General features: G+C 48.0%; 1 protein-coding gene across 3 annotated transcripts in view; it reads right to left on the bottom strand.

Annotated features, from left to right (window-relative positions):
- Window positions 1–9,801, bottom strand: part of ADGRG4 (adhesion G protein-coupled receptor G4) — a 55,234-nt gene extending 45,433 nt beyond the window's left edge. The window contains exons 1-4 of one of the 3 annotated variants that reach the window (XM_019536422.1): window positions 9,705–9,801; window positions 8,172–8,280; window positions 5,384–5,723; window positions 3,110–3,214 (exon numbers count right to left, since the gene is read on the bottom strand). In XM_019536422.1, coding sequence (XP_019391967.1) covers window positions 3,110–3,200 — 91 coding nt within the window. In that variant the 5' untranslated portion in view covers window positions 3,201–3,214; window positions 5,384–5,723; window positions 8,172–8,280; window positions 9,705–9,801. The remainder of the gene's footprint in view (window positions 1–3,109; window positions 3,215–5,383; window positions 5,724–8,171; window positions 8,281–9,704) is intronic. The other 2 variants (XM_019536424.1, XM_019536423.1) reach the window with 2 other exon arrangements.
- Between the last annotated feature and the right edge of the window lie 5,332 nt (window positions 9,802–15,133).

Genomic DNA, 15,133 nt, shown 5'->3' with positions numbered 1-15,133 from the left:
AGACGATCAAAAAATTAAAGGTTTCTCCTATTTCTAGTTGCTACTCCCTTTGAAATGCAAAGTGCGGGCCTCCTACACCACCAACAGCCAGTGCCTAAATGCCTGATTAAGCAAGAGAGAAAAAAACAAATGGTTTTTAAAACCTGCTAAACAATCGGGCAGAGATTTCAGTTCTGGATTTCAAATACCCCCACGTCAGCCTGGGGGTTTGGTTCAGAAGTCTTAGTGACACCCACTCTGAAGGTAAAAACTGTTTGCTAAGTTTGGTTCCTAGCTGGAAGATAGGCTGGTATCTAGCCACACGGACCTGACTCTCTGTTCCTCAATGGACACTGTACACTGTGACACAGAAAGTCCATAGAAACTTCTGGTTTCAATGCCCTTTTCATCATTAGCAAGGTAGACTCAATAAAATCATGGTACACTAGGACTGGAAGGGACCACATGAGGTCTCCAGTCCAGCCCCCTGCTAAAAAAAACCCACTCAGTGACATGTCTGTCTAAGCTGCTCTTAAAAACATCCAGGGCTAGTGATGCCACAACCTCTGCGGGCCTGTTCCAATGCCTAACCTCTGCCACAATGAGAAAGCTATTCCTAACCTCCAGCCTAAATTTCCTTAGCTGCTTTTTAAGGCCATTGCTCCTTGTCCTGTCTCCTGCAGCCACAGAGAAAAATCTATTTTTATCCTCCATATAACCCCACAACCCCTCAGTCTTCTCTTCCCCAAATTAAATAATCATAGCTCTTTCAGCCTCTCCACATATGCAGAGGGACTTCGTTCAGAGGTGCCTGTGGGCTGAGGCTTTTCTTTATTGGATCTTCCTGGAAACTTTTTAACTCTCATGTAAACAAATGAGCCCATTGTTGTGCTAGGATCATCGACTCCAGTGCGAAGATACCTAGGCTAGGGTTTGTAACGATGATAGTAACTGTAAGAACAGGGCCTTTTGCCAGGACTGCGAAGAGTTTGTTGGGACGGTGCTTTTTTTAATAATTCTTTAGTCAGTCCTTTTGCGTGTAGTACTCTCCGCAGGTCTGGAACAACTTGCCTGCTCAGCCCTGGCTCTGCAAGCCAAGAGTACTACTTAACATACCGGGGTAGGCACACTGAGTGGAGGCCAAGGAGTGACTGCAATGCTGGAACTGGGATGTAGCTGAGAGACACAAGAACAAACGTTAAACCAGCTAACTCAGGGATCTGAAGCAGCTGAGCAGCTCCTTTACATTGCAGATATAATCCGGCCCCTCTATGGTGTAAGACCTAAGGACGATGAAACTGAGACTACTAGAAGCACAACTCAAGATGCCCTTGTCCTGCTGAGTTGCCTCTTCAATTTATATTTTACTCACGCGTTTACATGTGTTTCATTAATTAAAGATTTATTCCTTGAGGAAGAGAAGCGCCATGAGGATGAAGCCTTTATTACCATAACTTAGTGTTGTTTTTCTAAGCCTGGTCCCTAGTGACATCAATTACACTAACCCCTGATTGCCAGCCATATAAAGCCAGCATTGTAAATCTCTTCAGATAAACCAGACCTGTAAATCTCAAGTGATTATTTGCACTTCTAATAAAGGCTACGCACGTCACGAACCTGCGAAAGCAGCAGACACTTCTCCCATCTGCTACATGCACTTCAAATCAGAAGCAGGCGATGAATGATTGATTTGCAGAGCCTAATTCTGTAGAGTCAACCAAGAATGGTATGCGGCTGTTCTAGCAAAACCCCTTTCTCCCAACATGGACAGACAGTACCAGCTCAGATAAAGAAGAACAGCCTGCTATCTAAGGTTGGTCCCTGCTTTCCAAAGCCCAGCATCACTGAACCCTTCATCAAGTCCTAGCCTCCCAGTCCTTATTCTGATCTCGCTTTCATCAGTGCAGCTCCACGGGCACCAGAAACAGTTCCACTTTTCCATTGCAGTGCCAAGGCCTAGATGTTTTCCCTGTATGGATTTAGCTGGGGGTGAGAGGTCCCGACTTTGTGGAGTGGGTTAGTGGTTTAGCACTGACAAGAACATCAGTTGGACCATTTCATGGGATGCATTTAAAAGCTGGAATTTCCCTTGCTCTTGGAAAGCCAAAATAAGCAAAGGAAATAAGCACAAGTAGCCCTGAAAACAATTTTTGTTCTGCTGGAGCATCAGGAGTGGGTGGCCCAGTGTCTAGGGTGCTCCCGAAACAGAACGTGCAATGGCTGGCTCAGCGAGGGGTTTATTTGAAGACAATCTGGTGCAGCTCTTAGCTTTCATCTTCCCCCAGGACACTCTGAAGGCAGCAAACATATACATTATGGTGAGATTTGTGGTGTCACTCTGTGGTGACATAAAGGACTGGACCCATGCAAAGATGTAGAAGTGTAAGGAAACTTCAGCAAGCACTTGACCTCCAGCTATAGCCATAGCTGTGAAGTAGCCAAAAATAGTTATTTACTTCCTGCTACGTGCTGGCTCAGATTATTGTGCCAGTGGACAGCAACCATTGCGATTGGTTTTCCCCATCTGTGCTATGTGCAGGAAATGCAACGTCTTGGTAGCAGCACGGGAGACCTCAGCAGAGCTGCAGAGGCAGAAGGGATGGAAGGAGCCTGCCCAGGGAAGAAGGATGTGAGGTAGGGAATGGACAAGGAGGCTTAGCGCTTGGTTGTCTGCGTTCGAAGGGGGAGATACAAGCGTGGAGGGGGATAAGCAGGGGTGAGACAGCCAGGACAACAAGAAAGTGCTTTCGTGGCTGGGTGAAAACCAAAGACTTGCACCTTCCCAGAGAGAAACAGATCGTGCCAATGCGGCTGCAGGATTTGCTCACAGCCAACAGAGGCTAGCTCCTGCCACGCGCGGAGGTTGCCAACACGGCCAGAGCAAGCCAGGAAATGGGCAGGTCTGCACAGCTGGTGCTGGGCAGGGTCTGTGGCAGTGGGAAGCACTTTTCTACCTCCTCACAGCAGGCACAAAATCTGCCTCGTTCAGCTGCCGCCCACCCCTTCCTCCCCTGGCCATGCTAGGAGCACTCTTCCTGCTTGCACCCGAGCAGAGGTGCTTTGCTTGCCCCCTCCCAGCCCCTTGTGCGCCCACTGGAAGATGTAGCCCCCGGGATGTGTTCACAGGTACCTGAGAGCAGGAAAAGACTGGCGGTAACAACCAGGCCACGGAGCAGCTTGTCAGGAAAGCCTTGTCCCCGAGCTCGCACGTGCCTCTTCATTCTCTAGGCATGTTCTGAAAGAGAGATGGCAAAACTCACGGATTTACTGCCCGGTCTGGCTGAGCCATTAGAAGCGCTTCATGCCGATGACTGAACAACATCAGCCTCATTTCACAGGTGGGGGAAAAAGTGAAGCACAGAGAACAGAGGCAACTGGCTCAGGATCGTACTGGGAGCTGGAGGCTGTCACAAAAAGGGAACCCAGGAGTCCTGGCTGCCAGTCCTCTGCCCTGGCCACGTAGACATGCTGCCTCCTCACAAAGCAAAATATATCCCTGTCTCACATCTTCAAAAAGAAGTGTTCCTGATTCCACTTGGGACAATACTGTAAGAATTCTGTCAGCTACATTGATTGGTATTTAATTCTCATTAGCAAGATTCATATTTACTGTGTCTGTTTAGGCTGGCATTTTTACAGGTGCCCAGGAGGCTTAGGCACCCAGTTGCCATGAAACTGCAGCATTCTCTTAGGTTCATTTGCAAATCCCAGCCAAAATGTCTAAATTTTTAAGGCTATTGATAATGGTGTACGCCCTACAGATGTCATGTGCCCAGAAGACATCTAGAATACAGTTTCTTGTCAAAATGCAAATGCATTTTTTACTTAGATCAGTGGTTTTCACCCTTTTTCCATTTGCAGACCCCCTTGGAAATTTCAAATGGATATGCAGACCCTCTGAGTCGTAAGTGTGGGTATTCACATACTTTTGGTTGGTCATAGTCAACTTTTGCAGACTCCTTAGACGTCATCTCCAGACCCCCATGGGTCTGCAGACCACAGGTTGAAAACCACTGACTTAGATCATTGTTCTTTGATCTGCAACTATTTAAATTGCTATTAGCAAATAATTTGTGTTACCAAAAAGACACACTCCTGGTTCTTCATTTTAAATCTAACCAAGGCTGCCCTCATCGGAGACCTGCTGGCTGGTGGGTCCAATGTGTTACATGAACAGATGTGATAAAGTATCCAAGCATTCCTGACAACATTACTGGGTAATTACACCAACACAGAGTCAAAATTACTGGTTAGGGTCACATGCACAAATATATGTCATGCTGATACCTAAAACCTAGCACCTCTGTCACCAAAGGTGAAGCTCTCCCTTGGGTCTTAGCAGCAGCCTGCTTGTTCTCCCTGTCTGACACACCAGACTAGCAGTATCTGTACCAGCACCATGGCACTTCGTATGTGAGCTGCCCCTGGGGCCACTGCCCACAGAAAATTGTGTTTCTAGACACCAGGAACTTGCCTCTGCTCTTGTCTCAGGCAAAATGTCAGTGACTTCAAAAGCCCCAAGCATTTTGGAAGTCAGACCTATTCTCTAGGTTCCTGAACCAGGACAGAAACTTCAGATAGACGTGAGTCAAGCAAAACCATCTGAGGTTGATGGTTCAATTGTGAACACAGTCGAATCAAATGTGACTATTTGATTCAACTGTGTGAACACATTTACTTTGGTTTTGAAGAAGTTCAGTTCTGATTAGTTCTCAGCCAACTCCCCCTAAGCTCAGAAAAGCCTGGTGCACAAGCACATCCACACTGCCCTTTGCCCCCATGACAAAGCTGGCTTAGTTAAAATAGTGCAAGCCCCTGCTTCCTATGGTGCTTTCAAGTTCAGGTTTCTCTCCTGGTCCTGAGGCCCTGTGAATTGTTGGCACCTTTTCCATTCCCTCCAGTAGGAGTGAAAGAGACTCAGCACCTCCCAAGTGCATTTGTCACATTGCAGGATTGAGCCATAATTAAGAACGTAGCATTTAAACTGACTTGTAAAGTGTGGGCCAGGTCCAAGCTAGCATAAATATGAGTTGCTCCATTAAAATCAGTTCCTTGGATAGAACTGAATTAGATCACACCTGTTGCAGATCTTATTCTGTATTCTCAACTAGCATTCCTTGCAGACAGATCTTTAAGAAAACAGCAAATTGTCCCTGTACAACCAAGCATGCTACATATAAGATTCAGTTCAATAAACTGAGCTAATAGTAAACGTCAAAGCAGTTATGGTTAAAAGAATAGATTTATAAGGTTTAAACTGTAGTTTAAAAGCTTTTACAAAATGCAGGGACTAGAAGACGAGGGAATACAAGCATCTTGCATAAACAGCCACCCTTACACAGTTGAAAGGGTTCATATTTGCTTATAAAATATACTCATTGCAAGAGGTATTTCAAAAACTCACCTGGCTGGCAGACAGCAAATAAAAGTCCAGACAGATTTTTGCCAAACACTGCTCGTGTTTCACTCTCTCAGGCAAGAGTACATTTTGGGGGGCAAGGAGAAAGTCCAAAGGGTCACCTGGAAGCTTTCAATGGATCCTTTCTTGAAAGGGAGGCTATTTCCCCTTTGCAGTCTCACTCCTGAAGGTGACTGAAACAATACACTGCAGTAACCAGCCTGCCTGGCTCACCTTCTCCTTTATTGTATTCGCCGCAGGTTGATGACTCTTGCAACACCTTTCATTGACAAACCATTGGGTCCTGCCCTGTAGCCCACAGGACGTCACAAGCATATGCGTCCCTCTGCAGGGAAAATTTGGTGGAAGTGTGAGAGCAAAGTCCAGACCTCCTGTTAGCAAATGTGCAAGTAAAGGCAGGCGAGTTGGGGTGGATCTCTTCTGGCTGTTGCAAAAGTGTCAGGAGCACGAGTATTACCTTTAATATCTCTTCAGCAGGTTTCCAGCCTCACCTGTGCATCTCTGTGGGGTCCTCACATGGACCTCCTTCTCTTTCCAACACCTCTCTTACCAGCCCTTGGTTCTAGAAATGTTTAATTTGGCCACTGGAAAATCCCTGCGTGAGAGGCGGAGAGCCACTGTGAGCCGATAGCAGCGGGTTACTTTACTCTGTGGCCATGCCATGAATGGCCAGGTGTCAGGTGCAGCACTGAGATTAGCCACATAACTTAGCTCAGGGTGGAGGCTGCTCTTGTCTGCCCTCTTGCCTGACCCAGGGCTTGGCCACTTTTACTTGGGAGTTTTTCTCCTTCTCTCTGGTCAGGATCCTTATCTTCCTCCTTCTCTTGTCAGGAGTGGGCTTTGGAGAAAGGGAGACTTAGAGCCCTGCAAAGAGTCCGAGTGGAGCCCGCCCATCTCTCCTGCTGGAGCGGATCCGACACAGAATGCTTTGTCTGTCACTCCCCAAAAAAGTCACTCTATGAGTCCTCGTCCCATGGCACCCAAGCAGGGAAGGGAGAGGAGAAAAGGGGCAGGCAAGCTGCCAAAGGGAGCCCAGAACTGCTCCTCACTCCCCACTCTGTGCCACCAGGAGACACAGCAGCTAAGTACAGACAGTCAATAAGCCAAAGGCTGAATCAATTTGGTCTTCACAGGTTAGTCTAAGCTGCGCAGACTGAACCGATAAGCAAGTGAGCAGACATTCACTTTTGATTCTGGAAATGCAGCTGTATCCTGCAACGGCTCAGGCCAGAAGCCGGGGGGCACTAGAGGACTCCTGCCTGCTCAGCTGGAGCAGACAGCCTGGATCAAGACTAGCCCACCCACCCTGCAAGGGACGGTTTGCAGGGAAGATGCAAAGCATCCTGGGATGTTGGGGGACTGTGAGTTAACTTGAATCTGGACGGGATCTGGGACAGAAATTCAATAACATGATTTAACTTAAATCAATTAAGTCTGATACAACATCCATCCAGGTTTATCTTAAACTGGTTTCGGCCATTTTGAAAGTGGTTTAGGTGCACTGAACTTCCACTGCTTACAGATTTGAACCAGTTTCTGATCACTTTTACCAGTTTACATGTAATTTCTGTCCCTAGCCAGGGTGCAGGGCTGGAGGGACCTGTGGTCTGACCCCCTGTAGCAGCTCTGATGTTTTTGCTTTGGTTTCCCCTAGACACCCTCACAAACCCACTGCCCTGGCTTCCCCCATCTGACCCTCTCCACACACCAGCTACTCCTCCTCAGACACCCTTCAGCTCCTACCCACCACCAAGAGCCAGTAAACCCTCCCCACCACCCCCACCCCCCAATTCCTGCTGCTGCTACTGCTGCTGCTTCTCTGCCTCTGCTTGGGGTAGGGTCATTGGCCTTCAGCCAAAGTTTCTGTTCTTACACTAATTATTTGAAAGTATAGATCTAAAAAGCAGACAGCACTTCCCTTTCCCCTTCTCCTGTTCCCCATTGCTTGTTTTCCTGGTATTTAGTTTAGAGGCAGATCTAATCCAGGAATTCTTTTCATTGAGCTCTGCATTAATATGACAGTTCGTGGCCTGGAGTGCCTTGGCCATGCTAATTGTCATGACAAGTCCCACAAGGACTGCTACAATAACCACCAACCTCAGGCTCTCCAGTGTACAACCTCCTAGGGAAGTTTGAGAGCAAGATGCTTAAGGAGCATGTGGCAGAAAAAGTTAAACTATGTTCGTGTAACCAGGTGCACCTGAGTTCAGCATGGCCACTGCACGCAGCCTGAGCGTGGCCTTTGGGGCCCACTAGGACCTCTCACATACACACAACCTCTTAGGGAGTTTTTGCTCTTCTTTTGATATGCAAAGGTTGTTGCTGAGAAGTTGCTATGGAGATTTTTAAGATCTTCCAAACTGCTGTGTACTGTAATTACTTCTGCAAGCTTGTGTGCTGGGGAGCTCATATTCTCAAGATGAAGAGTGTGGGTGTCTGGCTCTCTAGAGTATTTTGCCACCCGTCATTTTATCAAAATGCAAAGATTCACGTACTCCTAGTCTTAATAGCTGCTTACAATTTCTAATACCCTCTCTCATGGAACGGCTGTCATCTTCCCCAACTAACTCCCAGAATCATATTTTGTGTGTTAAATGGGTGATCTTTACAGAATACCTCAGTGTTTCAATATGCATCAGTCCATGGTGTTTGAAGAACATTTATTTCCCAATTGGTCTCAGATTCCTTGATATTGTGACCATTTACATTTCTCTGTGATTAAGTTTCTGTGTGATTACGGTAGAGTTTTGTGGCACACGTTCCCTTTGGTTACCTGCTTCTGTCACGAATGATTGAATGGTGAAAGTACAGATGTTGGACAAGCAACTTGACTTCAATGTTCTCCATTTCTTCTAGCAGACTAATCCATCTTAGCTATACACCTATGCCCAGACACAATGCATCGTTAAAACAGAATTAAAGCAGCAAATACCAGTGTATAGATGGGCTTTAAATAGAAAGCACTGAGATCATTAAAGTTTGAAATAAACATCGTTAAAGGCTTGATTGAATGCGGGGGAGTGGGGAGTGGAATTTGGCTCTAGGTTTCAACCCCAAACTTTAATATTAGTTTTGTCGTTTGATACGTATGCTCACATGCTCCTGGAAGCCGCATCCAAACAAGCATGGCTGCTCAAGCAAAGATTCCCCCCCTCCCCTCTCCCACAGCATGGACCATACCCAGCATGTGGTATGCTAGCTAATGCTGAGAGGTGTCTGTGTAAGACAGAAAGGACAAAGGCAGACAGGACAGTGTTGTCTTAGGGCTTTTTAGACCTAATCAACAGGTAGCTGGTAATGTCCCTCCATTCGTTCCATGGAAAAAATTGTTTAAAAAGAGCTTGAACTAATGAGAGAGGATTTTGTTTACTTGATGGGGTGCTAAATGCTGTTCTAGCAACTCCCTGCTGGCCTGGCCACACCCCCAGCCCCACCCCTCAGCTCAGTACTGCAAAAGGGAGGAAGGACTGCTCTAGCACCCTGCCCCCACCCCTGACTTCTAGCCTGAGCCACTGCAGGCATGTGCCTGCATTTCTTCAGTCCAGAAGTAATGTCTGTGTGGTTGCAAACCAGTTCAGCCTAGCCAGGTTAGACTAACCTACAAAGATTGAAGCAATTCAGGCTCAAGCTTTTTGAATGTCTGTCCTTAGCCTGGGAGATCCCAGGGTCAAAAAAACCCATGCCAAGAAAAAGTGGGGTAGCACATGTGGTGGCAGTGCGTGCACCCAGAACCAGAGCCTGGCCAACCAGGAGGCTTCCAGGACTCCAGATAAGACTGCTGGGGCCAGCACAGTTGTTGGTCCCAGCTTCTCATACCCCATCCGGGGTAACCTGCCACACGTTCCCCGGGGACAAGTAGCAGTAGCACAAGGTGTGGCATTGCTTCTTGTCCCTGGGGAAACAAATGTCCACGCTTGTCCGGACACACCCATAATGTCCATACAATGTCACAGCCCTGTTGCAGAGTCCACTGACCTCTTACCCACACTAAGCCACCACCACTGTAGATCAAAAGCTTTCTGACCCTCACATACTATATGTATGCAGTATGAGCTGATATCCCACACTGTGGGCCTGAGGTCAGTGGATTTTGCATCAGACCATACCCCCTTTCCACTTATAGACTGATATAGAACCGCTGTAGAATAATGTCTAAGCCAAACATCCTCCACTCCACACACTTGCTGTAGGGCAGAGGTACGGACCCTAAAAATGATATAATAGTTGCTCGGTATGAAACGTAACATGCAAAGACAGCAAGTCCATACCCACAGGACCTGAACTGGCTAGGCTGTACATAACGTACCTTCCCACCTTTCCCTTGGGCTACTCATCTACTTCAACATGTGCTGAAGTACCTTGCTGGGCTGGGGCCCATCTCCAGAACAAATAGGGTGGATGGAAATTCAGCAGGACTGACCTCTGATTGCTAGCCTTCAAAGGGCTTAACGATTGCAGAAGTAGAGGTTATAAGTAATATATTAGATCATAAAAGGTAATCTTTTAGGTGAGTTATATTGTGATAGATTAGATTAGTTCACCAAAACGAAATCTAGGAGAGGCAAGAGAAAAGGATTGACATTTTTATAGAGGAAAATGCTTTCACAATGCCTAAAGCCTGTAAAAAATCAAAATATATTCTGCAGCTCCTTGGTACTTGTTCCATACAAGATATTAGGGGGCAAATCATTTTCTGTTGAAAGTGTGAAATTTTCAGCCGCCTTCTAACTTTGAACAGAGTAAATCTATTACTCTATGGATGTTTGGATCCTGTAATAGTGGATTGTGGAAGGAATTCAGGCAAATCATTACAAACTTGCAGGTATTTAAGCATTATTCATTTAAGAATTTAAGCAATGAGAGTTTTTTGCATCCTTCAGCTGGATTTTAGCATGTCAGACTAATGCACCCTTAGGTACCAAGGAAAAATAATGCTGTGACTAATTCGCATGGTTACATCTCTCCTCCCTGACACGTCTTGTCCCTGCTTGTATGCCATATGTGGTCCGGATTCAAGGCTCAACACTGCATTTATCCCGTGACAGCACGTGCTGTACTGTAGAGCTAAAGAGGGACAATGATGGCAGTTGAAAGTGAGAAACGTTATTCCCCAATGTATTCGTGGCATGTGTAGCAGAAGTGAGCTTTCAATGCTGTGACCAGAAAGATCTCTGCTGCTTCATTTTGTATCGCCAATAAACAGCTACGATGCTTTGGCACAGTTCCTTGCAGGTGCCTTTTGAATGTGTCTCTTTGGGTGTGGGCAGACAGGCAAATTGCACCAGGTTAGGAGGAAGGGGGTATGCTGCATGCCAGCTGCTCCTCAGGAAGCTTTTCATGTGTCTACTCCAGGGGTGGCCAACCTGCAGCACCCATGCCAAAAGTGGTACAAGCAGCCTTTGTGTGTGGCTCGTGGCAGACTGGGGAGGGGACAGGCAGCACAGTGGTAGATAGGGCCGGGAGCAGATCGCAGAGCAGCAGAGCAGGCAGGGAGCACAGGGCAGGAAGCAAAAGGCAGGGCAGCAGCTCGGTTAGGGAATGCAGAGCAGGGAGCATAAAGAGCAGCAGATTACAGAGGGGGAAAGCATCAGAGGGCACTCAGGGAGGCTGTAGGGCTAATCTGTGGCACATCTGCTAGAAAGGTTGCCTCTGTGCTGCTCTATCCTGTCCCACAATACTGGGAATGAATCCTACGTTTGCAGTTTACCCCTGAAAGAAACAGTGCTAAATGACTGCCGTTCAGCTTCTGCTTACTGTGGGAAAGAGCAGACACGTGGGGCAGTTGTTGCAGAACGGCGAATATGTAGCAAGTGCTCTTCCCCATTTAACTTGACATCATTTGTTCATCCCTGGGATGCATGTTACCTTCCTTCAGTTATCCATTCTGGATCTGGTTTCCTGAGCTATGACGGGCAGAAGTTTTACTGTACTAGCCCTTTAATCATTGCAAAAAAAGTATTTTTTTTCCCTTTAAGTTCTCTATGGATACATGCAAAGGTATGTCACAGAAAGCCACTCTAGATCTGGCATAACTTTTGCACCTACTCTTTAATCTATGTGGGCCAAGATTGTGGTTCTGCGCATCCCATAAATCCCATAAATCTCCTCTAACAACCCTGAGCCGGTGCATGGGCCTGATGGGACCTTACCCAGCTAAATCAGTTTAGAGCTACCCCTGGGCTGCTCTAGACTGCATCTGGAGAGATAATCAGGGAGCCTTTCTCGTTATGTCCAGCCCACACAGGCTTGATCAGTAAGCTCTGCCTGTGTGAGCCACTTCGGCATCAACGCTGCCAGTCCCAGTTGACATAACAGTCTCTAACTTCAGGGTTAGTTAACAATGAGGGATCTCATGGCTGTTTTGACCCAGGGGCAGGAGGATGCTAGGAGGCCGTTAGCCTGATTGCTGGGACTGCTGGTGTGGAGAAGCACAGCTATGTATGCCAATGAGTTAGTGAGCTCGTACCGAAAACAGCTATCACCTAGCAACAGGTTCCCCCCGAGCTAGCTCCAGGCTGCAGCAGCAGCGCTCAGACTGCGAAAGGCAGGTACAAAACCCTGGATTCCCATCACCTGCCTGCCCCTGCACAGCGCTGCATTGCCACGTATCAGCGCAGACCCAGATCCTACTTTAAGCCACTTTGTGGGTGCTCTAAGTTGCATGAGCTCACGAAAGCCCCGAGGGGCTCTGGTAGCTGTGGGCACTGGTGGCGTATGTGTGCACAGGCTGTGCCCTTTCCTCTTCATCCCCACTCCTGCCTGAAGTAAGGAATTGCTCGCAGAGGTGAGCAGAGAGCTCATCCATTCACTGCACCCCCAGGCCTCTTCAACACATCTGACAAGTCCTCCGCACTTTATAGCTGCCTGAGAGACCACTGGCCCCCTTCCCCTTCACCCTGCCCGCTGTAGTCCTGAGATGCATCTGGTGCAATTCATAGTTGGAAAAAAAAAATCTTGCTCTTCGGGCTGCTGCTGACGGATGGACACTGAAGCCGGTCGGCGGAGAACGCACATCAGGAGGTGGACATGGCTCGTGCTGGACAGCTGTTGGACCATCACAGCTGATGAAGATGAGGGCCAAACCCTATTCCACCTGTCACATGTCTCAAGCACCTAATGGGACTCTATTCTACCCCCTTCACATTTCTAAAAAACTATTCCTATCAAACAAGGGTGGGTCCTCCTCCTCTTTGCTGCTCATTTGGGACTCGGACATAAGGGGGAGATGACAATTACTGCAGAAGCAGATGCCTTAATGGATTTTCAGGGACTTGAACAGAATAAAATAAAATCACACTGAGGTACCGCAGTCCATTTAAGATGTCCAGTAGCAGAATCTGACCCCAGGTCCTCAGCTCCCCACTGCAGCTGCTTGCTCTGCATGGACATGGTGTAAGAATTTGAATAGTGCGATGCCTAGAAATCCTTGGCTTGAAGGACTCGAGGCAGGGTAGAGCTGGTGTCACTGATCCTCTACTGTAGCCTCAAATGTTTAAAGCATTTGAACACTGAATGTTCTCCAGAAACATGAGCAAACCAGCTGAGCCATATGGCATATTTTCTTACATATAACATGCCCCAGAATAAGACATGAGTCTTGGTTTTGAATGGCGCAAAGAGGAAGAAAGATTTTTCCTTTTGATCCACTGAGGCCCCTGGCACGTGTTCATTTAATGCCATGATGGGGTTTGATCCCATCTTCCCAGCTGCTGGTTTCACAGGTGCCCCAGGAACAGAAACAAGCGGGTATACAGGTGGGGCTCCCAGCTGCACACTTGCCTTTTTTTTAAAGGTCTGGGATGCACTGACCCCAGATAGGAGAGAAAGTCCCTGATGTCAAGCTCACAGCACTCCCCTTGCATCTGCCTTCAGGTGGGGGTGCTGGTCTAGGACCCAGTGGTATCTCAGCTCAATCTCACCATTTGGGGAAGGGCTTGAAGGCCAGTGAAAGGGGAGAGCTTTAGCCTGGACCATCAATGTACTCCAGCACCCACGGCCTGGGAATGGCCCCTTGGCTCTTGCCTCTGCGCAGGGAGCTGTCTCCATGTAACTGGCCTGAATGTCGCCCTTTGGAGTTATGGCCCTGGCAGGGATGATAGTGACTGGCACACTGAGGCCAACATGAATTGTGACACCAATGTCACAACTGATTTTACTGAGAGAACCTATTTATGGCCTGTGGAATTATGGATTGTGGAAAGAAACTGGTGTTTGAGACCTTGGAATAGGACATTTATTGCTCTAGTAGAGAAAGTTGGATTGGACTGTCCTTGGGGAAGATTTATTCACACTAGTGATGACACAGACACAGAGCGAGAATGAACCTAGAGGTAGGGGGCCATGGGGTGAGATGGAGGGAAGGGGCTTCATGTCTATAATGAGTTTGACATGAAATGCCAATGCATAACACCAGCTGATCTGCCCAACACCCAAACGGATGCCACGGGGGGGTGTACACGGCACAGAAGACCCATATAGAGATACCTGAGGTGCTTTAAATCAGTTTTCTTGTGTAATGGAAGCAGGCTAGCTCAGTTAGCAGGGAGACTAAGTCCTGGGCTGGCAGCTCTTGCATCACTAGTGCTTCCAGTGCCCCAGCCAGCTCACTGAAACCTAGGTATCCCTCTCCCTTCTTCGGCAATCCCTCACAGTCAGGGATGACTGTCTTCCCACTGTTTCCATGGAAGACACCTGTGCATGACTTCTTTTATAGCGGAGAAGCTGCTTCCACACAGCTCTTGACAGATCCAAAGGCAACCAGGGATCTCATTCTGCTGCAGCCTTCATCCGCCTTCACAGCCGCTGAGAGTCTTCTTCCGCCTGCCCCACCATTGAGAACTTGTAGACCCATGGCTGGGGGCTGGGCAGGCTTATTATAGTGTCGACCTGTACTCACCAAAGCACCATCAAAGGATATATGCATCTTTTCAGGAAGGAAACCATTGCCATCTGGTGTGCTCACCACATCCTAGTGCTTGGTCTGTGACTGCTTATTTGTCAGTGTTACCCCTGCTTATTTCACAGCTAAGCTTCCCCCCAGGTCATCCCACTATCCTCCACCTATGGATGCACCGGGTAGCAGTACAGCTCTGCCCCACAGAGGTATCCCTCTGTCCCTCTGTGTTGCTCCAAGTAGACATGCTGTAGGCCTGTGGTGGTTCTTACTGAGGTCTGAGCGAACAAATAGTTTCATTGCTAAAAGTAATATCTTTAAGCCCCTGTGTTAACTATTCCTCGCCACCCCTCATTCTCACTCTCACCAAGTTCCTTGAAAGCAGATAGCAGGTGGGTAACAGGACCCCTGCAAGCAGCCCCTGCATCCAGCCACAGCTCTGCTTGCGGGGAGCCGTCTCTGGGCATGAAAGAACAGATCACTGCCCAGGGCCCAGGCATTGCTTGCCCTCTGAGCTTGCCATCAACTTGCCAACTAGAGCTGACTCTGATGGTGGTCAGTGATGAAGTCTCCCAGAAAGGAGCACGCTGCGACTGAGCAATTCATGTCTTGTAAACTCTGCCAGTCCCAGATGGTCTGGGTCAGAGACAAGCCACGGCCCTTAGTGCCAGGAACAGGGCTGCCAGATTCTTCCCCTTCTGCAGGGAACTTAGGTCGGGGACAGAGAAGAAACCCAGGAAGTAGCCACGTCAGGACAGGAGGCTGCGGGCAGGAGCTACCATTCTTCCCCCTGCAAACCCTGAGGGCAGATGACTTTTTGGCAATTTAGCGCTGAATTTGGC

The sequence above is a fragment of the Crocodylus porosus genome, unplaced genomic scaffold (assembly GCF_001723895.1).
Source record: "Crocodylus porosus isolate Cpor-Errol unplaced genomic scaffold, CroPor_comp1, whole genome shotgun sequence".
In the NCBI taxonomy this organism is placed as follows: domain Eukaryota; kingdom Metazoa; phylum Chordata; order Crocodylia; family Crocodylidae; genus Crocodylus; species Crocodylus porosus.
Note: the sequence above shows the minus strand (reverse complement) of the source record. Positions and strands in the feature narration are given on the sequence as shown.